Source organism: Triticum urartu, chromosome 1 (genome assembly GCF_003073215.2).
Source record: "Triticum urartu cultivar G1812 chromosome 1, Tu2.1, whole genome shotgun sequence".
Lineage (NCBI taxonomy): Eukaryota > Viridiplantae > Streptophyta > Magnoliopsida > Poales > Poaceae > Triticum > Triticum urartu.
This window is the reverse complement of record NC_053022.1, coordinates 52796057-52820215: the sequence shown is the minus strand read 5'-3', so window position 1 is coordinate 52820215 and position 24159 is coordinate 52796057. Positions and strand designations below refer to the sequence as shown.

The 24159-nt window shown below is 45.0% G+C and overlaps 1 protein-coding gene and 1 long non-coding RNA gene across 2 annotated transcripts; one reads left to right on the top strand and one right to left on the bottom strand.

Annotated features, from left to right (window-relative positions):
- The first annotated feature begins 3429 nt into the window (after positions 1 to 3429).
- On the top strand, positions 3430 to 9219 carry LOC125546559. Its single transcript, XR_007300654.1, has 3 exons — positions 3430 to 3827; positions 4071 to 4197; positions 9089 to 9219. It is a non-coding gene; the product is annotated as an uncharacterized LOC125546559 (long non-coding RNA).
- LOC125546549 (phosphoinositide phospholipase C 2-like) lies at positions 5341 to 12469 on the bottom strand. The gene is made up of 9 exons (XM_048710775.1): positions 11996 to 12469; positions 9180 to 9376; positions 8329 to 8464; positions 7503 to 7736; positions 6693 to 6922; positions 6464 to 6581; positions 6201 to 6344; positions 5948 to 6034; positions 5341 to 5844 (listed from the first exon to the last, which is right to left on the bottom strand). Exons 1-9 carry the CDS (start codon positions 12314 to 12316, stop codon positions 5551 to 5553), a joined length of 1761 nt encoding a protein of 586 aa, XP_048566732.1. The 5' UTR covers positions 12317 to 12469; the 3' UTR covers positions 5341 to 5550.
- Between the last annotated feature and the right edge of the window lie 11690 nt (positions 12470 to 24159).

Sequence of the window (24159 nt, the reverse complement as noted above, 5' to 3'; positions counted from 1 at the left end):
GATCTTTACGTCTCGACCATTTCGAGACTTCTCGTCATGTCCCCGATCTTATCCGGGACTCCGAACTTCCTTTGGTACATCAAATCACACAAACTCATAATACCGATCGTCACCGAACGTTAAGCGTGCGGACCCTACGGGTTCGAGAACTATGTAGACATGACAATAGCAGAACCTGGATGCTCATATTGGCTCCTACATATTTTACGAAGATCTTTATCGGTCAAACCGCATAACAACATACGTTGTTTCTTTTGTTATCGGTATATTACTTGCCCGAGATTCGATCGTCGGTATCTCAATACCTAGCTCAATCTCGTTACCGGCAAGTCTCTTACTCATTCCGTAATGCATCATCCCGCAACTAACTCATTAGTTGCATTGCTTGCAAGGCTTATAGTGATGTCCATTACCGAGAGGGCCCAGAGATATCTCTCCGACAATCGGAGTGAAAAATTCTAATCTCGATCTATGCCAACTGAACAAGTACCATCGAAGGCACCTGTAGAGCACCTTTATAATCACCCAGTTACGTTGTGACGTTTGGTAGCATACAAAGTGTTCCTCCGGTAATCGGGAGTTTCATGATCTCATAGTCATAGGAACATGTATAAGTCATGAAGAAAGCAATAGCAGTAAATTAAAACGATCAAGTGCTAAGCTAACGGAATGGGTCGTGTCAATCACATCATTCTTCTAATGATGTGATCCCGTTTATCAAATGACAACTCATGTCTATGGTTAGGAAACATAACCATCTTTGACCAATGAGCTAGTCAAGTAGAGACATATTAGTGACACTCTGTTTTTCTATGTATTCACACATGTATTATGTTTCCGGTTAATACAATTCTAGCATGAATAATAAACATTTATTATGAAATAAGGAAATAAATAATAACTTTATTATTGCCTCTAGGGCGTATTTCCTTCAGCTAGCACTCAGATCCATCCACCTGACATGACCCAACTAGTAAACGTAACAATCCACACACACCATGAGAGAAAAAAGCACACATACGAGAGGAAAAATAGTCTGCCATGAACGGGATGGCAGCGACGGCCACTACTCAAGGTCGATGCATCCATGCGCTCGGAGGTTGCCACAGCTTGCAGGCTCCGATGACGGCCTAAGCGCGCCGGAGGCCGCGGGGTGCTCGCGAACGGTGAGTCAGGGAGGCAGCAGAGAATACGACAACCCCGGCAAGATGATGGAACAATGCGTCGACGCCGATGCTCCTCTGCTCCTCCATGCTTCATCGCCAGCTCCAGCATCGAACATTGACCAGGCAAAGGGGATCGAGCTGGGAAACAGATGTGATAGATGTGATCTTTTTTTCTGGAGAGAGAGAGAGGGGGGTAGCGATGGGGTGCCAGAGGTGGGTTACTACGGCCAGTTCAAGTTGGGGCGAAGGCGGAGGTGTCTAGCGAGGCGTGGTGGCGGCGGCGGACGAAGGGGATTGAGAATGTATCATGTGCAACGCCCCAACTTATGCACCAGGTGCGCCAATGTCCCATGAGCCGTCAGATTGGAAATGAAGGGACAAAGTCCATCTACTATGTGGGCTGCTGGAACATTTACAAATTAGACCTTGTAGTGCAGCTGAATCATTCAAAACACTTCCAGAGCCAGTCATGTTCTACCTTTGACCTCTCTTTTACTGCTGAACCAGGAAGCTTGAGTCAGAAAAAATTGCCGCATCGCCTATCTCAATCTCCTGCTTTCCTGTACTAGTAGACACATACCTTCCTAAAACAGAAGATCTAATGCGGTCTTTAGATTTTTTTTTTTTTGAAACAATGTGCTCTCTAGATTAACATTGTCACTCTTGTATCTGCAACTGTTTCTCTACACATACACTGCATTTTTTTACAGCAACATTCACAAATAGCTTGATCACGATGCAACCTCCTGGTCAGTTGAAAGAGATATCTTCAATTGCTAAAAAGGAGAAACTGGATGCAAGTCAAACATTACCTTGAAGAGCAAACAATATTTTGAAAAGATAAGCTTGCAACTGAATATTTAGAGAGGACTTGAAAAACATAAATAACATCTATTTTCTGATGTACATCCAAAAGAAAAGCATAAAACAAAAGTGAGCTGGTTGGATAACATTTATCTTTATAGTGCTGAAAATTCAATAATATTTAGTCCGGATTTCTGTACCAGATCATGGTTCTTACTAATAAAATCATGTTTGAGTGTCGATTAGAAGAATCTGTTCTCACTTGCTGGAACAGGTTAAAGCTTTTCTTGTTCCTTTTTTGTTAATTCTTCATAAGTTGATATATGTTACATGAAATGCAAACCTCAAAGGAAAGAATCCTAATCCCAGGTTCCTCTCTAGCAACTTGAAACTGTTATATACCTAACAAAACTGTGTGGTTCAGGTGACGAACCATAAAATCAAATGAAGTGTTGGTCCTAAGAAACTTCACATATACAATGTGTACATGTCTACGGATTTAATACAGCTTCCAGGGAAATTATTAAGCACTGTTGTTCAAACATCATAGCCTCATGAACAGTATTTTTAAGTTGCAGAGAACAAAACAACTAAGCTAAGCTACTAACTAGAGCAGCACCGTAGACTAAGGCATAGCCTAGTGGTTGGAAGGGGCTGATGCCTTTCCACCCACCCAGGTTCAAGGCATGGTACTTGCAATTTGGGGTTGTTGCACCAATTATACTGTAGGGGGTTCCCTTACAGTCTTTCTGTCAAAAAAACTAGAGCAGCACCCAACAAGGGCATTACTTTAGAGGATTGCTACAATGTACAACTAGTATTGGTTTCACAAAGTTCAGTTTCACACTTTCCATTCCCATTTGTTTCCAAATAGAAGAGCTTCTACAGATGGACCACATTGAAGCACTCTCAACGAGCCGCCGCCGGCCTGCTGCAAAAAGAACTTCAGTGTGCGTGGCCGATTTAGATGATACGACAGCTACCGGAGCTTCAATAGGCAGAGGTCATCGGTGCAAGCCAAAGAGGAACCTCGAGTGGTAGAGGAGATGGAGAGACCGAGCAAAATGTCCTACCTCTAGATCGTGTGATACAAAAGGGCAAGAGAAAGAGAAGACGACCGAGTCGTGGACTTGTCGTAAACGCTTCGCAGTACTCGAACGTCGAAGTATTCAGCGACACTACAAGGTCCTTTCTGTAAATGTTCCAGCAGCCCACACGGAAGATGGATCCTGTCCCTTTATTTTTAATCTGACGGGTCATGGGCCATTGGTGCATCTGGTGCATGAGTTGAGGCGTTGCACAGGATACATTCTCAGGGTGACAGAGGTGGGTTACTACGGCCAGTTCAAGTTAGGGCGAAGGCGGGGGTGTCTAGCGAGGCGTGGTGGCGGTGGCGGATGAAGGGGATTGAGGATGAAGGACGTAGACGCGAGTGGATAGGGATAAACGTCAGTCGTTGAGAGCGTCCGGCCAGGTAGCACCTGGCCCACGTGCCCGACGTATCAAAGGGATTAACTGGGATCGCACGAGGCCCCCAAAATCCCGAGGCCCTCGATCAAGGAAACCAACACACCGTCATGTAAAAAAAACCAACTCGGCCGAGAAATCCCGCCCCGGTTCATCAGCCTGATCTGATGCGAGCTGTCGCACGCCCCGAGAAATCGGCAATCTGAGCGCCGCCTTCCCTCCTCGTGTCTCGATCGTTCGCCGCCTCTTCTCCTCCCCCAGAAGTGCCTCACGTCTGATCTCCCCTCCTCCCCACGGAATGGCGGATGGCAGTGGACCAACGTTGAAGGCGGATCGAGCCTGGCCATGGCGGCATGGCGTATTGACTCCCCCAGGTCTCCTCACTCATCCGTACGTAAGATCTAAAGCACCTTTTTATAATTCCTTATCCTAAATTATCGTGTACAGTATATTTTACATCTAGGATTTGGGTTTCAGGCAATTCTTACACCAATGGTAGACAGTAGCCGTGCTCATCTTCAAAAAAAAAAAATCTATTGTGCTTCAGTCTGATGTTTTGGTATCTAGTCCGCGCTCCTTCTATTCACCACTCCCGCGTCAATTTTCCTCAAACTATGTATCTCTTCTGTTTAGACAGCATGGCAGGGCGTGGTGATTGAGCTTTGATTTCTCTCTTCGGGCTTGGGGTTAGGAGGCACAATCCAGTACACCTCAGCATCGCGGGAGAGTGGTGCAGCTCGGTTCATGATGGCAGGGTGAGGTGAGTTAGTTTTGTAGTTTTTGAAGTGCTTAGTTTGATGAAATAACGTAGGGTACCGAATTTATATTTTTTTTGTGATTAGTTAATTGCGCTTAAAATTACTACCTCGAGCAACCTGGATTTTGCAACCTTTGGACTTTTAGCACTGATATAGGGCCTGCTTGGGACTGCTCTGCTCCTTAAAATTCAACTCTGCTCCGCAAAACACAAGCCAAACAGGGATAGCTCCACGATATGCCACTCCGCAAAATACTAGAATCTGGGGTACAACTCCTAGTTTTTTATGAAGCTCCTCAGGAGGTGCTCTAAAAAACTCTAGAAGCTGGAGTTGAGTGGAAATTACCCACCACTGCCACCAGTAAGTGGATACCCCTTCGTTTCTCCGCCCTCAACCAATCAAATAGATCCTTTTCACCAAATTTCTCATTCTTGAAGCTAGAGCTAGATGGAAGCCAAACATTCTCTTTAATAGTGCTACAACTTCTGCTTGAAACTGCTCCAAAGTAAATTTAGTGGAGCGAAACTGATTTTGGTGAAGCGGAGCAGTCCCAAACAAGCCCATAATATGAGATAAGAAAGTATGCTTTACTTATGTTAGTTTGTTAGCATATGAAAATTTCAGAATTAAGGGCCTCAATTTGTGTTTCGCACCGGGGCCTCAATTTTCTGGAGACGGCCCTGGTCTTGTGACTTCTTTTCTCCTATAATGTAAAGGCAGAGCTCCTGCTGTTCACGTCAAAAAAAAAACAATTCATAATCATAAAAGGAAAAGAATGCAATGTCAAAGATCCAAGGATCGTAAACAGGTTGTCATTCAGGAACACTCCCCCTTAACCTTGCAAACCACAAAGTCGTTTCATATCAACTCCATTAACATATTTCTAGAAATAAGGAACTTGGCTAGGATTTTGTAAACAGATCAGCGAGATACGCATGACTTCGTTTGCAGAATATCTTTATTCTAGAATACTTCGTTTGCATAATATCAATCTCCTAATTTTTCTGCAACTCATGAGCATAAGATAATCTTTGTTTGTAAACTAATCTAGGCGTTTCAGAAGTTATGTGGATATGCAGCAGAGAGCCAGAGAACTTGCAACACTGAATTCAGCCTTTGTGTTCGCTTGAGTACTGTCCTTGGTATACTAGCGGAACAATCTTTGATCTTTCATTGGCTCACTCAACAAACACCCAATGACAAACAATAGTCGCACATTGAGTTCTAATCACATCATATACAGCACGAGCACGCGCACAATGACAGAGGCACCAACGAACAAAAATTTCCAATCTTTTTACACACACCACCAACATCGCCAGGATCAACAGGGAAACGCCCGCGAGCTCGATCCTCTATGAAAACTCGAAGCGCATAAGCAGCTTTACCGAGCGCAGCGCCTCGCCGTCGCGGGCGTAGAGCCTGACGGAGCGTATCCCAGACCGGAGCTCCCACACCGGCAGGCAGGTCTGGCCGGCGAAGTCGTCCTTCTGGTGGTTGTCGGACTCGTGCACCTCGACGCGCAGCAACGCGAGCTCTGGCACGGACAGCGGGAACTCGAACTCGTGGTCCCACGTCGGTATCCAGTTGTCCATGATCACCTTGGTCTCCTTCATCATTGTGTCTGCAACCACTCCTGCTATACCCACCTGCACTTATTTTTCAGACGTTAGACATACATTTCTTCAGTAAGTAACTACATCACATTTCATCTCACTGATCAATTATCTGATGCACGAGGCAAGGACTGACCCTTGCATAAAAGTCTGGTGGCGAGCACTTGTCGAAATGCGTCTTGCGGAAGTCGAATCGCCATCCGTCTCCCATGTAGACAGTCACCTTCAGATGGCAGCAGCATTGAGAAGAAAACAAGTTACATACTGAAGTTACTGTAGCAAATCCGGCAAATAGAAAGTATTGCATACTGGCAGCAATTTAGCACGGTGTGTGGTAATTTTTGTTCGTGTGGTTCGTCATAAAGGAAATAAAATAAAAATCACTTCACCTTGAGCCTTGTCTTCACTGGTAGTTTGGATCTAGGGTCAAACATTTTATCCGTGTTCATAAGAAAATCAGGCTTTTTCACATAACCACAACCGCCATTTGCCCGGAACATCCCTTGAGTCAGCCATAGTTTCCTTCCATGGCCCTGCGGAATGTCAGAAAATTTCAAAGTCAAATGGGGCAACACATTAGTTTCGGTAAACTCAGTTTTTTAAACAAATAAGATCAATACTGCAGAAGCCGGAAGAAAGTGATAGATGCTACCTGCATGTTTGCTGCAACCATCTGAGCTCCATATCTCCATCCCATCAGTGGATTGTAATTGGATGAAGTAATGCGCGTTGTCTTTGGGAAAATCCGTAGCAAGTTCCTCTGTGTAAACCTGAAAGAAAATTACCGAAGATTTGTTAATCTATCGTATTAACTTCAATTTTATTCAGCAAGGGTTGAAGAAACAAAATGTCATACAAAAAGACACTTAAATTCATCTCACTTTATAATTTCAGATCCATGAGTAATGGTGGCCTTCTCGTATGCCGCCTCCCCCAAGCTCATCCGAGACACTTTCTCGGGATCAACCTTGAGATCCTGATCCATGTCGTGCTTTCTCCGGGTGAGGCTGATTGAGATGAGACTTTTATACTCCCCGTTAACCCCCAGTTGTACCTTCTTCTCCATCTCTTCATCCTCTTCCACATACCGGTAGTTGTCCTTCTCTGAAACCTGCACATCGGATTCACAGCTGTTACATCATAGACCTGAATATATTTAGTCTGTTCTAGTGCAAAACTTGTGACATTTCATCACTGTATTTTAGGCTTCCAATAATTTTTAGACCAATGTAATAATTTAAGTAAATTCCACTTTTTACCCCTGGGTTGCGACTTTCTAAGAGATTTCACACTATTAAAGAAAAGTCTTGCTACATTTTTTATCTTGTCGCAGATTTTACCTAATTTTATTATTTTCACCGAACTGAAAAACTGGATCTGACTGTCTAGTCGGTTGTCACATCTTCCCGACACATGCATTTGTCTTGTTAGTTTGCAAAAAATAATGAAATAGGGCAATAGTCATCACAAAGCCGCAACTCAAGGTAAAATGTCGCAAAAGGAAACAAAACGGGGTAAATTTTGTCACAAGATTGCTACTAGAAGGTAAAACCTTGAATCTTGTTTATGATTTAGTTATATATTTTGTCAAAACTATATCATTACTTATATATTTCATATTTTCCACACGTAGAAAGATAATAAAGGGCAAGTACTGCAGAATGGAGACCATGCCAAGTAAAAGAGAATACCTGGCGAGCAGTAGCAACCTGAGCCTTGTTGTCGGGAATCTCGTCCCCCCACACACTCTCCTCCTCCGCGCTACCATTTTGGGCCTCCTCCTTGCTACTCTTGGTTTCAAGGTACTCTTTTGGCGGTTTGGTTGATATGATGATCTTGCCCCTGAGGTCCTCGGGGGAAGGGAATACGGGCATTGCCTCGGACTCCGAGAGGTGGAGCAAGTCCCCAAATGTCTCCTTGATCATCTGCGACATGATCAAACACGCATTGTCATCATCGATCCTCCAAAAATTGCAGGGAAATTCAATGCTCTTCAGATACTGTTTTAAACTTTTTCTCCCAAAAATATATTGGAATGCCAAAATCCGACGTTAGATTTTTAGGCATGGCAAACCGAACGTTTTTTATGGCAATCTATATTGGCGTGAGGATGGCAAATTTAGTTTGCAAGCACGACATTTCCTGGTAAAAATAAATAAAAATGAACTGAGCCGGATTTTCATGCTTGCGAATTAAACTTGCCATCTTCGACAAACATAACCTGCCATGAAAAAATGTTCGATTTGTCTTGCCTAAAAATCTGACGTTGGCAGGATATTCAGGTCCAAAATATAACTCCCATAAATAAAACATTTTTAAAATGCTCCAGCTTAATCTGGCCTTTGATAAGGCATGACATTTTATCGAAGACAAACTAAGGTTCACCGCAAAGAGGAAAATAAGACAAAACTAAGTTTTGGCATTTTTTTAATTATCAAATCTCCCCATGAATTTCGGAGCTGAAGAGTGCAGATGAGGAAAAGGCCAGTATGGTATTGGGGAATCCGGGGAACATACCTTTGCTACTTTGGCTTGAAGATGCGGAGTGAGGTGATCTTCGAGGGTGAGGATAACGGGGTATGGGGAGGAGACGAAGGCGTGCTCCTTGACGGTCTCCAGGCATTTCATTAGGTCCACCGGCGACGTCCATGTCCTACAAAACGCAAATCCACGTCACGTCGCTGGTCAAAGGTTTGCCACAACGGCCACCGCCATCGGTCGCCGTCACCGGCCGTTCGTGGTGACCATGCACTCTATCTCCGATCTAGTCGACGGTGAATCCCCCAAAACATTCCGTAACTTGGACCTGTAATTGGATTAATTCTATGGTAAGTTGGGCCTACGTCAACATTGATCTCTGGCCATTTCAACATGATCCTGTAATATAGTTCCCTGAACGTCGTTGTTGATCAATAATAAAGTACATCAAAGTTCTCTATAAAAAAATCGTCTTCACTTACTTGTCAAAAAATAAAAAACTTCGCTTTCACTTGTTCTCAGCAAATAAAACTCTTCATTGTCAATTGTTCTCAAGAAAAAGAAACTTCACTTTCACCTTTTAAGAGGTTCACACCATTAGGCTTAAGCTGGCCCTGGTGTCATTCAGAACACCAAAACGTGCCAAAAAACATGCTGTCATCTTTGATCACGTTTTCTCTGGATGAAGTAGACGTTGTCTTCAGCCTCATCATCATCGATCGACATCTAATCATGTGTTTGTTCTTGTTTCGTTTTCCATCGGATTGCGGACGATTGAATGACCCATCAATTTTTTCAGGGGTGTATGCCGAGCCCGAGTGTCGTCCGGTAGCCGATTTTTTACCAACAAGTGCAAGTGAAAATAAAAAGTTCATGCGTGCAACTGGTACCTGCCGTGGAGGACCTCGACGTCGTCCTTGGCGGCGTTGGGCCAGAGGTCGAGCTCGATGACCCTGACGCCGTCGCGGAGGGCCTTGGCGATGGGCGCCTCGCTGCACCCGCTGCTCAGCTGGTTCCCGGTCAGGTACGAGTTGTGGCCCGTGTAGATGAAGTAGTGCGACAGCGGCAGCCCCATGTCATCGTGAACCTGCACGCACGCACCAAATTCGGTAAATAATCCAACTGTGAGATAGCTCCCCGGTACCAACTGTGAGATAGGCGTATATACGGCCAAGAGGAAAGTACGGTTGCAGCTACCAAATACGTCCAATAATACGCAATCATACGTCCACATCGGACAGGTCAGAGTCGGGCCGATCGACGGATCCACGCACACAACCGTCCAAACATTCTATATGGGCCACCTAAATACTTAAATTCATATGATTTGATTTCTGTGCTATATACTACTCCCTCCATTCCACAATGTAGTGCTTCCTCTATCCCCGTGTTTCAACTTTGACCGTAAATTTAACTATCAAGACCGATTGCGGCGGGAGCAAAAATTATATCAGTGAATTCGTATTCGAAAGAAGTTTTCAATTATATATTTTTTTCTCCCGCCGCAGTTAGTCTCGTTGGTTAAATTTATGGTCAAAGTTGGACCTCGGGAAGCGCGGGCGCACTATATTTTGAAATGAAGGGAGTACTGAACAAGTCATGATATTTTCCAACAAATTAATTCTCTCTGGGACTTAAATAGCTTTGGTGGTTGAGGAAAGAATGTTTCTGAGGAAATGTTAACCAAGCCAATAATTTAGCCAAGGATCTACACATATAAGTGGGGCACCCAAACATCGCTATTGAACAATTAATTCATTCCGCAAAAAAGAAAGAATAACACGAGAGCTGAAATAAGTTATTTCCAGCATTTTTTAGGCAGACTTTTGCTTTAGCTCACCGGTCATGGTTCAGTATATATGATAGTTTGGTTGGACAAATATCTCGCGAATGAAGTCTGGGAGGAAATGTTGGCTACCTAATAATGTAGGTGGTTTAATGGGAGCTTTACGTGTATATTCGTTTTTTTGGTCCATGTAAAAAAGGAAAACTGTATACCGAGTTCAACAAAGTTGAAGGGTCATGCTTTTCTCTAGCACGTATTCAAGTTTATAGACGAATGCTATTTTGGTCTGTAGCTAACTGAACAATAATGATATAATATATTTTCTTCGTTCTTTATCACTCTGTTCCAAGAGCAGTTGCAGCTAGATCATGTATGTCCAATAACAAACCCGCCCACACTTCAAGACCAGACCATGTGAGACCCATAAAATTCTACACAGATGACGAGCTTGGTATCCAAGCATGTCCATCGAATCATTCATGCTGCGGTGTTGACTGAATTCTTATTTGATGCTTTTATATTGACTTGTTTTTCTAGACGGAAATAGATGTACGTACCTGTTTAAGGACGCTCTAATAATGTGATCAACATCCCATTTCATCAGGGCACTTTTTGATAAACAAATAATCACTAGACATAGTGAGTTAGGCAACCAATAACACTAGCTCAAAGCGTGGGGGCAGGTGATTTAGTTCACTAAGCACCTACACCTCCTGTCCTTTAGTTGTTTAACCTCACATGTTGCATGCATGATCGTTTTAGTGATGCTTTTTAGAAAAAGCTTGAATCTATATATACATGTAAATGTTTGCGGAAACGTGGGAAGTGGTCCAATTTTGATAGCTTTATTCACTGCCAGCGGGTCGAAACTGCTGCAAAGTGTAAAGTGTTTGCTTGTATATAAGCGGAACATTATCCCTCGTCCAACAAGAGCAGATAAGCTTAAGAACTCTGCTGATCCTTATTCGACTATAAAGTAGTTTTAGCTCTGAACTGATAGAGTTACATGCATATCATGAAATTTAAAGTTGTGCAGAACTCTGTGTAGTTTCAAGAATTAGAAATGTAGCTGTGTAGTTCTTGCAATATCATCGCACACGAATTTTAGAATGTTCACCTACCTAATTGGCATGGAATCTAAATCCTACGGCTTGTATGGCCTGACTCGTATTTCATAACTAAGATTTGACAGATTCTCTATCAAGTTTACACAAGAGATGCCCTTCAATCAATCAATCAATCAATCGCATAATTTCCGAGAAAAGAAAAACAATTCTCATGATGATGATTACTAAATGTACTAGCTAGGTCTCTCTGCCAAATAACCGAGAGAAGCAGAAACAAAAGACAGAAACCCTTGTGGCTAGTTAGAGCTAGTATGCGGAAAGATCCTAATTTTGGTGTCACTCTCTAGCATGGGGGACATCGCACAAGCTGCTGTATGATCCATACACGAGGGACATTGCACATGTGCCTAACCTGTTTATCAACAGTACTCGTGACTCAATTTATGACTCTGGTGCACCGTGTTGACATAAATGGAGGAGCTGAATCATGTTTGCAAAAACCACCCCAATTCTTTATAAAATCATGATCTACTCGACTTTGTTACTGGCCTAGCCATATCTGACCAGCAATCAATCAATCAGCATAAGTGATTTTAAACAGAGAAATAAATTAGTCAGCCCACTATTAACCAACATGTTTAGAACACTCGATGGCACCGCAGAGAACCAAGTTTATGTAATTTACCAGTAGAAAAATATTTCAGGATCTTTGTGCAATTCAAAGCATGGAAAATCGTAGAAGCTGTTTCCTTGGAAAAGTTCTCTCTGACATTTTTTAAGGAAGAAGATAACAGTTTTGATTAGTACCGGCGGATGGATAGAGGTGTAGGCACTAGGCAGGTGGCGAGCTTACCCCACGGCGAGGATTGAGGGCGGCGTTGGCGTCGCTGCAGAGCCACCGGTGGAAGCCCTCGACGGTGAGCCCGCCGCCCTTCTTGAGCAGCCGGTGCTCCGCCGCGAAGGCCAGGACCTCCCTCGCTGCCGCCTCGACGTCGTCGTCGCCGGCCTCCCCCTGCACCTCCCGGAGGAACCTCCTGAGCGCCTCCTCCCCGAGCGCGCCGCTGCCGCCGTCGGCGCCGGCGTACGCCTCGAACACGTCGCCGATGGCCTCCGACGGCTCGTTGGACGCCGGCCGGAACCGCCGCAGGAAGCAGCACACCCTGTACGTCGTCATGGCCGGGCGGCCTCGCTCCACGGCACGGACGGATGTATTCGCCCTCTGGCTATGTACAGGTAGAGTGAACTGATTCTGGTTTGGCGCGTCTGTGGGTGCTAGCTAGCTGGTGCACATCGCTCTGCGTATATGGTGTGTGTGCGCGCAAGGTCTCTTCTTGTTATGTATCCACTGCCGCGTTGGTTGGCGACAATATTAAAAGCAGCTCGTCAGCAAAAACAAGTACAGGTGTAACAGGTAATAAAAATAATCCAGCGTAACACTGACACGTGGCTCTAACCTCACACGTTGTCCCCTGAGGCAAATTTTTATGTTTTAACCCTTTTCTGAAACCTATTCAAGATTTGACCCTAGTTTGAAAAAAATTCAAGATGTGACCCTTTTGCTACCGCCAGAGTCCATGGCGGTAGGGTCTAACAGCTTACCGCTAGGGACTTTGGCGGTAGATAACATCGCTACCACCAACCGGGCTGACGGTAGCCTGCACAACCCTACCATCAAAGTGATTGGCGGTAGGCACGAGCACATATTGTGTTCAATACTTAAGAGGTTTTTGGCGGTAGGGCATGCAACCCTACTGCCAGAGACCTTGGTGGTAGGCTGTTATACCCTACCGCTATGGCCCCTGACGGTAGCAAAAGGGTCAGATCTCGAATTTTTTTTAAAGTAGGGTTAAATCTCGAATAGGTTTCAGAAAAGGGCCAAAACACGAAATTTAGCCTTCCCCGCAAAAAAACCCTCACATGTTGTCTCTTGCATGCTGGATGAGACTGTAAAAAACGCACGAATAGAAAGAACAAACAGTGGGAATGTCATGTTGATTGATTTGGATCCTAGTCCTATAAGATTTGAATATATTTGATTGCATCACAGAAAAAATAAAATATTTTTTCTTAGATCTTTAGGTGAATACTAGATTTCTTATGGAATGTAGTAGTACATATGGTTCCTTAGAGAAAAATTGTATAGGATTCAATCCTATGAATGAAAGATCAATGCAGAAATAAAAATCGTAGGACTCTAGTCCTCGGACAATTCTATGAAAAATCCTTTGAACCAAAAAGGCCCTGAAATTTTGCATAGAAACATAAGCCGCCTGTAGTCAAAGTTTTGAAACTTTGAGAACTATAATAGCATGTATGAGAGTATAGAAATTTATCATGTGAGATATTTTACTTGAGACTACAAAATAATGTGTGCCACATATTTTTATACTAATCTTCAAAGCATTTTTTAATTAAAACCATGTATAGTGAAAGTCGTACCTTGAAGTTTGTGAAAAATATAACTTGCCACAGGGCATCCCCAATATGGACCCTCAAACCACCCGCATACGTCCATACTACATGGTCCGAACGCATTTTGTCATTCAACGCGGTCCTGTATCCATCCGCGGGCCGTTTCACATATAATTTTTTTTGCAAACTAGAATCAAAGTAGGGGGTGGGAGAGGGGCTTTGTGGGCATCCAAACCACTACGTGCGTCCGGCAACCTTACCCCACCCAAAATCCTCTTCTCGCGCTTTCCGTTCAACAGACATGCCGCTTCCCGCGCCGCATTCAAGCCGGCCAAGAGCATTGCGTGCGTCGTCGGCATTGGCCACGGCGGCCCTCCGCATCGCACAAGAGGCAGTGGACCGGCTCCTCCATAAGCACCAGACGACGGCCGAACAAGGCTTCGGGGAGGGGGGGGGGCACGCCCTTCCCTTCCACCGTTGGAGGGACGACGACGACACGGACGACTATGTGGTGCGGCCAAGCGTATGAGGTCGTTGTCCGCTACAAGTTAGCCTCCTAGGTTTCTTTTTCTAGTTCTTAGTTAAACGGTCAAAATATCTAGGCCGTTTTATGTAAATTATGTCCTAACTTTAGCGAAATTGGTATTATTTGATATAATTTGTCTAGTTTATTCAAATTTGGTTTGAAATGTATGAGGGCAATTTTGGATGGCCGGATCCCGTATCACTGCCCGTGAGCTGGTCCCCACCCGTCGGCGGACAGATATGGTGTTCGGTTTGAGATTTCAGCAGCGTAGGTGCCCTATAATATCTTAGAACCAATTGTCTCTACTCCTGTAGCAGATCCCCATTATCAACCAGCCTAGGCAAACCGGTCACCCTGAGAGTGCAGCCATTGTCATCGGCCGCTCTCCGACGCGTCATATCAAATCAAATTTTTTAACGCGCGCTTTTTGTCGTGGTGCCTAGATGACTTTCCGCCAAAAGAAATTAAAAAAAGCTGGTATACGCGAGTGAGTGGAGCGGATATCTTCGATCACGAGCGTGTGCGCGCATCAGTGCATGGGGCCATGCAAGATTATACAATGAGTATGCGTTTGACGGCAACGCTAGTGCCTAGTGATACATAGCAATCAATCTATTACGGCCATCATCAAGCTTCATTCCGGCTGGTTAACGGTGAGTGCACGATGCCTATTGCCTATGCTATGGCGGCCCCGGCCGGTCGGCCACACACTCAGGCGATCGACGACGATCACGCGGTGACACTGGCATGTGGGCCCTCGTGACCTTACTCTATTTTTTTGGTAGAAGACTAGAAGCAAGCTAATGCCAGAGCGACATGTCCAAATGGCCGTTTTCAGAATACAGTGGCGGCACAAACGACAGATCGGAGATGGATCGTGCGTGTAGGCCAATTCCGCGCCCATCGTTATCGTCAGCATATGTGGATCGGGCAAGGGAGCTCGGGTGGAACACATGGGCACATGGCGTGGAGCTCTTTCTCGCGGCCTTTCCATATCGCTTACCTACCAAATAGCCACAGTTAGCACGCGGGGTCAGTACTGTCCCCTTCGTGGGTCACTGCCTTGATCCTCTTTTTGAAGCACACGCTACCTCCTCACGTACAATGTGTGAAGGGCCAGGATCGAGTACGTGCAGGGGGTTGCAAATTAACCCAGCTACCCTTCGTTCCTAACTGAATGACAAGCGATGGCATGTTAACCAAACCGACTTCCGGCGACGACACATACACAGAAGCAAATGTTCACATACAGACACACATCTTACCGTTATGAGCACCTTTGAAGATCGAGTTGTCAAATCTTAAGATTGTTGAAATCACCAAACACCTCGTAGCCGATGGGATCATGGTGTCCCACTGGATTATCATCGCCGTAACTCTAGAAAAGTACGAGCACACGCTCTAAGTCTAACACTTGAATTCAGGTAGGCTAGTTACACAAGGCACTTAAAAAGTTGGATCATGACTTTATGAGGATCAAGCCAGTACTCATACTAGTATTCTTGATATGTCTCAAGGTTGCTTTAGCTTATTCAGTGAGCAATTGTACGAGCGTGTGAATATCGGCATATCTTCCTTATAGAGAAAACAATGTCTGGTGAGGGTTGAGTACTAATGTGTATCAACTATACTCTTGTATCTAGCACTATCGGGTCAACTAATCTCGTGACATATCCTGTGGGATATGAGAAAAATACATCTCCACCCTCACGAGAACCCAAGTCATCGCACACCATCAATATCCGCCACCTCCCTCCCCATACCAGCCCCTGCACACTATCCCTTCTCCCATGCGGAGACGAGGGCCTCTCCATCGATTAGAATGCGGACATCTCTTCTGGTCTACCCCGCTACCAGTACCTCCAGCCTTGCTAGGGTGGTAGTGGATCCCTAAAAAGGGCTATGATGGCCTTCATTCCGATCATGGTGGAGCGACGACATTTGGTTGTCATCTGATTCAATCTGATTGGTGATGATCTTTGGTGGACATCTCCGGAGGACACGATGGTTGATTCTCTCATAGTATTGAGAGGAACACTTGTTAGAAGATCTACTATGAAGACAGTGACTGGAACACAAGTCGATATCTAGGGTGTGCAAACCTACGTTCTGGCCTGCACTAGTTGGACTTAGCGAAAAGAACTTGTTTCGTCTCCTTATTGAAGGCATTTTCTTCGTGTTGATGCTTTAGCCTCGATTGGTTGGACCTGACACCCGGGGTGAAAATCATTGTGGGCTAGGTGGGGAAGGAGCGGGCACATAGAGTAAATCTCTTTAACTTCTATTGCCAAAAGGAAAGGTAAATCTTCTAGCTAGATCTTTAAGAGCAACATGGAACTTAAATCCTATAAAAATGCTGACATTACTTAATTGCATGAACTTTAAAAATATGAGCATGTTTTTAAAACCATGGGAAGTGTGGCGAGCAAAATGACCACCATAAGCATGAAAAAAATTGGCAAAAACAAACAGAGCCTATGACATGTATACCACACAGCTAAAAAGGTGTGGCAAGGCATAACTGGAGCAATGGATCAAACACATGCCTAAGGTATTGTGGAACGATTAAGGTTAAGCTTGGCAACCTTGCTACAAACCAAACATGTTCTATATCATCAACATATATGAGAAATATGGTTGTGCCCACTTATTAAAATGAATAATAAAGATGTACCAGACTTACAAGTCATTAATCCAAAATTGTGCTACTTTGAGCTTAAACGGATGTACCGTGTAGGTGTAGCTTGCTTAAGGCCTTATATGTAGGGACGACAATGGGGCCCCATATTCACCAAACTAATGAGGGTTTCATCTATTAGGGGTGGGGGCAGACAAAACTTTCCCCATGGGGATATTTACCGAATTAACTTATTCCCGATAGGGTACAATGAAGATGGTGGCGGTATCCAATTCCTCAGACCCGATACCCATCGGTGACCCATTTTTAGATCTGACAAGCAGGCCCATGTATATTTCTACACACACACAGTGATCAACCGTAAAAAAAATTACAAACGAATTAGCAAACAACAAAAGCCCTAAAACAATCTTAATCCTACCTCACCCGAGGAAAAGCATATGTTCAAACTATTTAGTATTTTGTGTTGGAAACATGTTCGTTAGGGCTTGTTTATGCTTATAGTCTGCCATATATAATATGTTTATCTCCATCGCCAGGAGGTCTCATGCACTGATGTACACATGTCTTCCATGGATACAACAAGTAATACAAGACAAATAATAGTAGTTTCAATATTAGGACTAAAAGTTTTGTCATAATCTATGACATAAATCTTATATCTTATATTCTTAATTAGTTGATCTTCACTACTTCTATTTATCTTAACATGCACACATGTCACATCTTCAACTCCACTAATTCTACCTATATATAGTAATTCCCTCAACATGCACACATCCAACTTTATGAACCCCACTAATTTTATTTCTCTTAACATGCATGGGAAATACTACTTAATAAATATTTTATCACTATATTTTTTTAAAAAGGGAATATATTAATATCGTGAAGATATAAATATGTTATGACTATATAATAATCAAATACAAAAAATCATATGTTTTTGAATCTTTAGCCTCATATTCAAATTCAAATCAACCAAATCTCATAAAAATAATGTATTGCAACCAATTCCCGCATGTTTTCGCCGCAACAAGGGGTGTCATCTGGTTGCTTAAATTCTTTTTACACTAATCCCGACCACAGTTTCTTCTACTTAGATACAAGATTCTCTTTAGTTTGGCTAAAAAAAGACCGGAGGGGGTACTACCTAGCTGTGCAAGGTAGCCTAACCTTGGGACAGAACTGAACAGAATCTTGTGTACTCCCTCCATTTACTTATACAAGGCCATTATAAAAAAATACAATTTACATCTATACAAGGCCACTAACAGTAATTGAGGCAAAAATTAATGATGTTTTCTCATACTACGAACTTATTTAATACTTGCATGCATGTAGTCATAATGACATTGTGCTATTTTCTTCTCATTCCTTCTTTGCATGCATGTGGGCATATTAATGATTCCGGTTAACGAAAAGAATAATTGACTTGCAAAGCAGTCATTAAATTTTTCCTTGGTACCTGTTATTTGAGTTTGTGGTCTTGTATAAGGCTGGTCACAATGGGAAGGAACTTAGGATAGTAACTTACACACTTCCCTAGACTATGTTACTACCTTCATAGTGGATAGGAACATCTATGTAGTGTCATGCAACGATGTATTTATTAGGTTATAGACTCATTGTTTTTTGGAGTGTGTGATGTTCCGGTAACTTAGCTAGTTACCACAAACACCTCTCTCTTCATTAAATATGTGCCACATAAGCAAAGTTGTATTGGAGTGTGTGATGTTACTCCTAAGTTCCTCCCCATTGTGACCAGCCTAAGGAAATGGAGGGAGTACTTGTACATGCAAAATATCACTCTCCTAGGTATATACGTGTCCAGATATCCACGACATGATGTTGATTAATTGGAAGACCCATTGATTTGGCAATTCGTACACACTAAGTTAATTAGTAGGTAGAGATGCGCTAGTTTACTAACAAGGACTGTGTCAAGTCATCTTATCGAGGATACTAGTTAATTAATTAGGTGATAGCATAGTAAGTTAGGTAGGCGGGAATACATTGGGCGTGCACATGTCTTAGCCGTCCAAGTGTCCCATGCTCCTGTGCTTTGCTCAAATTAAGGATCAAGTTGCGTGATTCGATTTGGCCTAATTGTCAGCTTGATTGATTGGTTCATTGTGTGTACGTATTGTCTACCTGCTGATCGATGGCAACTTGATTAATTAGCACCAGCTTAGGCTAAAACTGTCAGTATCCAGTTGTTTTGCATCAAATTGAGTGGTCATGCCTCGCTGGCTAGTAGACTAGCTTACTTCGATCATGAACGATATGATGCTTTTGTACATTTGACATTGTCAGCTATGGGTGTTATGCCAATTAGTTAATATATTTGTGAACTTAAGTAATTTTTTGCTTGATTGTGAGAATTGTGTTACGTAATTAAGCTATTTGATATATTTTTTCCAAGTGCGGTAACTGACACTCTCGACGTTCCAAGATACATGATGCTGTAGTTATGGACCCAATACGTGCTGAAGATTCAACTTTGACTGATATTACATATTTATAATTAGTATAGTTTTTCATTGTTTTCTTGATATAGCTCACTATTCGTGCCGAATGGTATTTATAGTTAGTATAGAAAAGGGAACCAATACTTATCAACTGATTAATCCAGCGACAGATTTGGTTGCTTCATGAAAATTTAATAGCACTGCCCGTAGTAAAAGTTGAAACAAAATTCAATATTTTGATGAAAATCTAATAATATTATTTCTCTAAGTAGTTTTGTAATAATTAGCAAAGATATGGGAACTTTTGACTGCGCACTTTCTGATTTATTATTGTCTACCCTTATTTTTGTGTACCCAACATAATATTATCAGATTTTTCTTCAAGAAGGAAGCTGACGCCCGTTTCAAAAACATGCTCAACACTGTACAGGAGTACATCGAGCTCTTTTCGTGTCAGCGGGGAAGCATGCACGATTTACTCATGCAATGCAGCAACACTTCTTCCATCTCCTATCGTTCTTCTTTACTTTACGGCATTGAGTAATCAGAGTGCAAAGTTCTTTTTTTTTGAATGTTGGTAGATTCTACCAAATTCATTGATCAGAAAAAAAGGACAGAGGGTGGGCTACAGATAGTAGCACCAAAACAAAAGCGAGCGGGCACAAGCGAAAGGAAAGAGAAATACAAAAAACACCACACTGCCTACATACATAGCCAGGATCGAAAGGAATCCCAGCTCCCGCGAGATTCCAGAGTGTGATCTCCTCTCTTAATCTAGTGACGAAAGAGTCTAAGCTCAGAGCTTCCTGTTGGAAAGTCCTCCTGTTCCTTTCCTTCCACAACTCCCATGGGACAAGATATAGCAAGGACAGTGTTCCTTTCTTCTTCTCCTTAATGGCTTGGTTGTGACAGTGTGCCATCCATCCAATGATGCTTGTCTGATTGTTCCAGGATTGTGGCTGGAGCGCCGGCATGTTGGTTAGGTGTGTGATCTTGTCCCAAACTTGCTTGGACCATGGGCAGTCCCAGAACAAATGCGCCGTTGTTTCTAGGTTTTGCTCGCATAGTGTACAGAAATAGTTGTTCTCCCATCCGCGGCGCAGCAATACATCGGCAGTTAGGATCCTCCCAAGCGCCGCAATCCAGATGAAGAACCGACAATTCTCAGGCGCGCACGCCTTCCAAATTAGATTGTAATTCTCCGTGAAAACCGAGCCCTCGAACTGCAGAAGGTAGCCCGATCTCGCTGTGTATTCATGTGACTCCGTGAAACGCCAAGCAATCGAGTCGTTCTGTCCGTCATGCAGTTGTACTATATCAAGCAACACCGCAAGCCGCAACAGTTCCGGTAGCATTTGGTCGGTCAGTCCCCTAGAAAGGTCCGAGAGCCTGTTGGAACCGCAGCCCTCTAGCTACCTCTCCTCTCACTCGAACGGAGATGGAAGAAGAAGAACGCCGCCACGGGCGCACAAACGCCCCAATCGTTTCTTCTTTACAGTGGCTACATGGCTTACACACGATTCCTTCTACAAACAGTACACACGGGGCTTTTATAGCCGGCTGCACACACAGGCCAACGGCCACACACACCCCACTAACTCACGCACACACGCACGAATCATCCAGCCGTTGAGCCAACTAACTTGGTCGTCACACCCGGCCACTCACATCTAGCTAACTTCCCGGGAGTCTATCTGTGACTAACAAACCTATCTAGCCGCTGCATGCACGCACACTGCAACGACCACTACCAGATGACCCGCCATGCATGTGTCTGACTTGGCTGGCATGCAAACGCATGGCTAGCTAGCAAACTCGGTCATGGACTTGCGCCACAATACCCATATACATGGTTTATCCTAACATACTCTCCTTAAACCATGATGTTGTTGCCGTCAGAGTTGTTGCAGCTTTCGTCGTCAATGTCGCCACGACCGTGACCTAGCCCGCGGACCCGACCTGACGCAACGACGCCGGTCGCACCGTGCTCCGTCACGACTCCGGCAACACACGCCAAGCACCTTCTCCACCGCGACACACGCCTGGCGTCCCTCGGCACCCCGCACGTCCCGCGCACACCCGACACGCCCGACGAGTCCGACCGCACCAGTGCATCCCGCACGTCCCGCGCGCACTCGACGCGCCCGACGAGCCCGACCGCACCGGTTGCTCACCGCGTGCCGCCTCCGCGTCCGCCATGGCAGCCGACAGCGACAAACACCGGAAGGGTGTTGCCGAACTCGAGCACGGACTCGAGCACAACGGCGACATACACTTCCTCCCAACGTCAACCGCACGCTAGTACGAGCGCCCGCGGTCCCGACGCGCCCGACGCATCCAGTGCGCACCCATAACACGCACCAGTCACGCCCGGCTCGCCGCCGCGGCCTCCATGCAGCCATGCAGTGCCTCCACGCCGCCACCGCGGCCTCCTCGCCACGCCGCGCACCTTCATAGACCGACACACGGCCCGGAGCTTCACCGCGCAGCCGCCGGCAAACGCCGCCACCGCCGGCACGCCTCCGGCAAGGGGACGACACCCAAGATGAACCAGCTCATGATACCAATTGTTGGAACCGCAGCCCTCTAGCTACCTCTCCTCTCACTCGAACGGAGGTGGAAGAAGAAGAACAGTGGACACATGATTTTCCGGCTGGCGCACGAACACCGCCACGGGCGCACGAATGCCCCAATCTTTTCTTCTTTACAGTGGCTACATGGCTTACACACGGTTCCTTCTACAAACAGTACACACGGGGCTTTTATAGCCGGCTGCACACACAGGCCAGCGGCCACACACACCCCACTAACTCACGCACACACGCACGAATCATCCAGCCGCTGAGCCAACTAACTTGGCCGTCACACCCGGCCACTCACATCTAGCTAACCTCCCGGGAGTCTATCTGTGACTAACAAACCTATCTAGCCGCTGCATGCACGCACACTACAACGGCCACTGCCAGATGACCCGCCATGCATGTGTCTGACTTGGCTGTCATGCAAACGCATGGCTAGCTAGCAAACTCGGTCATGGACTTGCGCCACAATACCCATATACATGGTTTATCCTAACAGAGCCAAGTTTCTGCCTGCAGCGCCTTATGGACCGTTCTGTTTTTCCTTGCTGAGATATTGAAAAGAGCAGGTGCAATGATTTTGGGGCATTGTCCATGCAGCCAACGATCATGCCAAAAGTTGGCCCGTTGCCATGGCGAATAACATGCGGTCTTTCTCGTCGCATGGAAGTTGGAAACTCACCCAAGGCTGTGCCGGGTAGTCTTAGAGCAGTCCCGAAGCGCGGAAGGTCCAGCACTCCTAAGCCACCAAACTTTTTTGTGCGACATATAAGGCTCCAAGCCACCCTACCTTTGCCACCCGTGCATTCTGTCTCACCACTCCAAAGCCAGGCGCGACATATCTGTAGCATACACTTCCAGACCCAGGTCGGTAGTTTGTGGACTGTCATCATATAGATGGCCAGCACGGTCAATCCTGATTTCAGAAGCACCAATCGGCCGCTCTTTGCCATTAGTCGGCCCTTCCGCATCGCTGTTTTGCTTCCAAATTTTAGGAGCAGGGGATCAAGATCAACTTTGGTTAGATTCCGTAGCGATAACGACATTCCGAGGTATGTGATGGGGAAGCTTTTCATCGGGATTCCAAGGTGCGCCAGGACTCGTTCCAGCTGAATCGCTCCGCGTCGTATAGGCTGGGTTACGCTTTTGTTCTTGTTTGTGTGAAGACCCGTTGCCGTCGCAAAGCATTGCAGTAGCAAGTTGATCATTGAAGCGTCTCTCTCCGTGGGGTTCATGAATAGAGCAACATCATCGGCGTAGAACAAACAACGCAACAAGCGCCTTCGCCCCGGCAGTTTCGAGAGCATGCCATGCTCCGTTGCGATGGACAAGAGTCTTTGCAGTGGGTCCATGGCCAAGATGAAGAGAAATGGTGATAACGGATCGCCTTGCCACAAGCCGTTTCGATGAGTCACGCTCTCTGACTGATGTCCATTGATGAGCACTCTCGAGGTCGAAGTCCTCAGAATCATCATGATCCACTCGCACCATCGTGAGCCAAAGCCCCTGGCCTGCATCATCTCTATCAAGTACGGCCAGGAAAGCGAGTCAAACGCCTTGGCAATGTCGAGTTTTAGCAGGATTGACGGCTTCTTGGTCTCATGCAGAAAATGGATCGTGCTCTGTACATACAGGAAGTTCTCCTGTGTATTGCGTTTTTTATGAAGGCACTCTGGCATTGATCCACTAATCCTTCCAGTTTAGGAGCGAGGCGCCGCGCAAGGATCTTAGAAAAGATTTTTATCAAACTGTGCAACAATGAAATCAGGCGGAAATCCTGAAGTGTGTCCGCCCCTTGTTTCTTGGGAATCAGTACGATGATGGCCTTGTTAAGTTTGAATCGAGTTTGAATCGAACAAATACCACACTAGCTTCCACGGATTCGATTCCTGTCATCTTGGCCTACACATTTCGAATGCAATCAATGGTAGGTGCAATGGGAGAGTTGCTATATGCCCTATCATGGGGCATGTCACGGCGTAACATGCCGTTGGATCAAAAATGGACTGCCCAGATTAGATGTTGTGGCAGAAAATACTGTAGATATGCCCTGTGTATTCTCTATGACACACACTGTACATGGGGTATTGTTTATGCTGATCTGGGTTGTTGATTACCATTCGAACGGTCGAAAGAGGGGGGCATGTTACCATTATTGTTTACCGGTGACATGCAGTGCCGGAGACTATACTTGCGCATATCTATACTTGCGCATATCCTATTTAGCGCTGCAGGCGCCGGTTTCTTCGGTTTCTGCAAACCGGCGCCTGCAGGCGCGGTAGCTGGGCTCGGCCCATTTGTGTTTTTTCTCTACCATTCATAAAACGTTCAAAAAATGATGCATCCGCCGGATAACGAACACGCACCAACTGCTTCAAGGCATCAAGCGTA

Coding starts and splice junctions, on each gene's coding strand:
- LOC125546549 (XM_048710775.1), bottom strand. CDS start 12,316: ATGACGACGTACAGGGTGTGCTGCTTCCTGCGGCGGTTCCGGCCGGCG. Junction 7,737..8,328: donor TTCAAGCCAAAGTAGCAAAG/GTATGTTCCCCG, acceptor ATCATGTCGCAG/ATGATCAAGGAGACATTTGG. Junction 5,845..5,947: donor CACCAGACTTTTATGCAAGG/GTCAGTCCTTGC, acceptor AAATAAGTGCAG/GTGGGTATAGCAGGAGTGGT.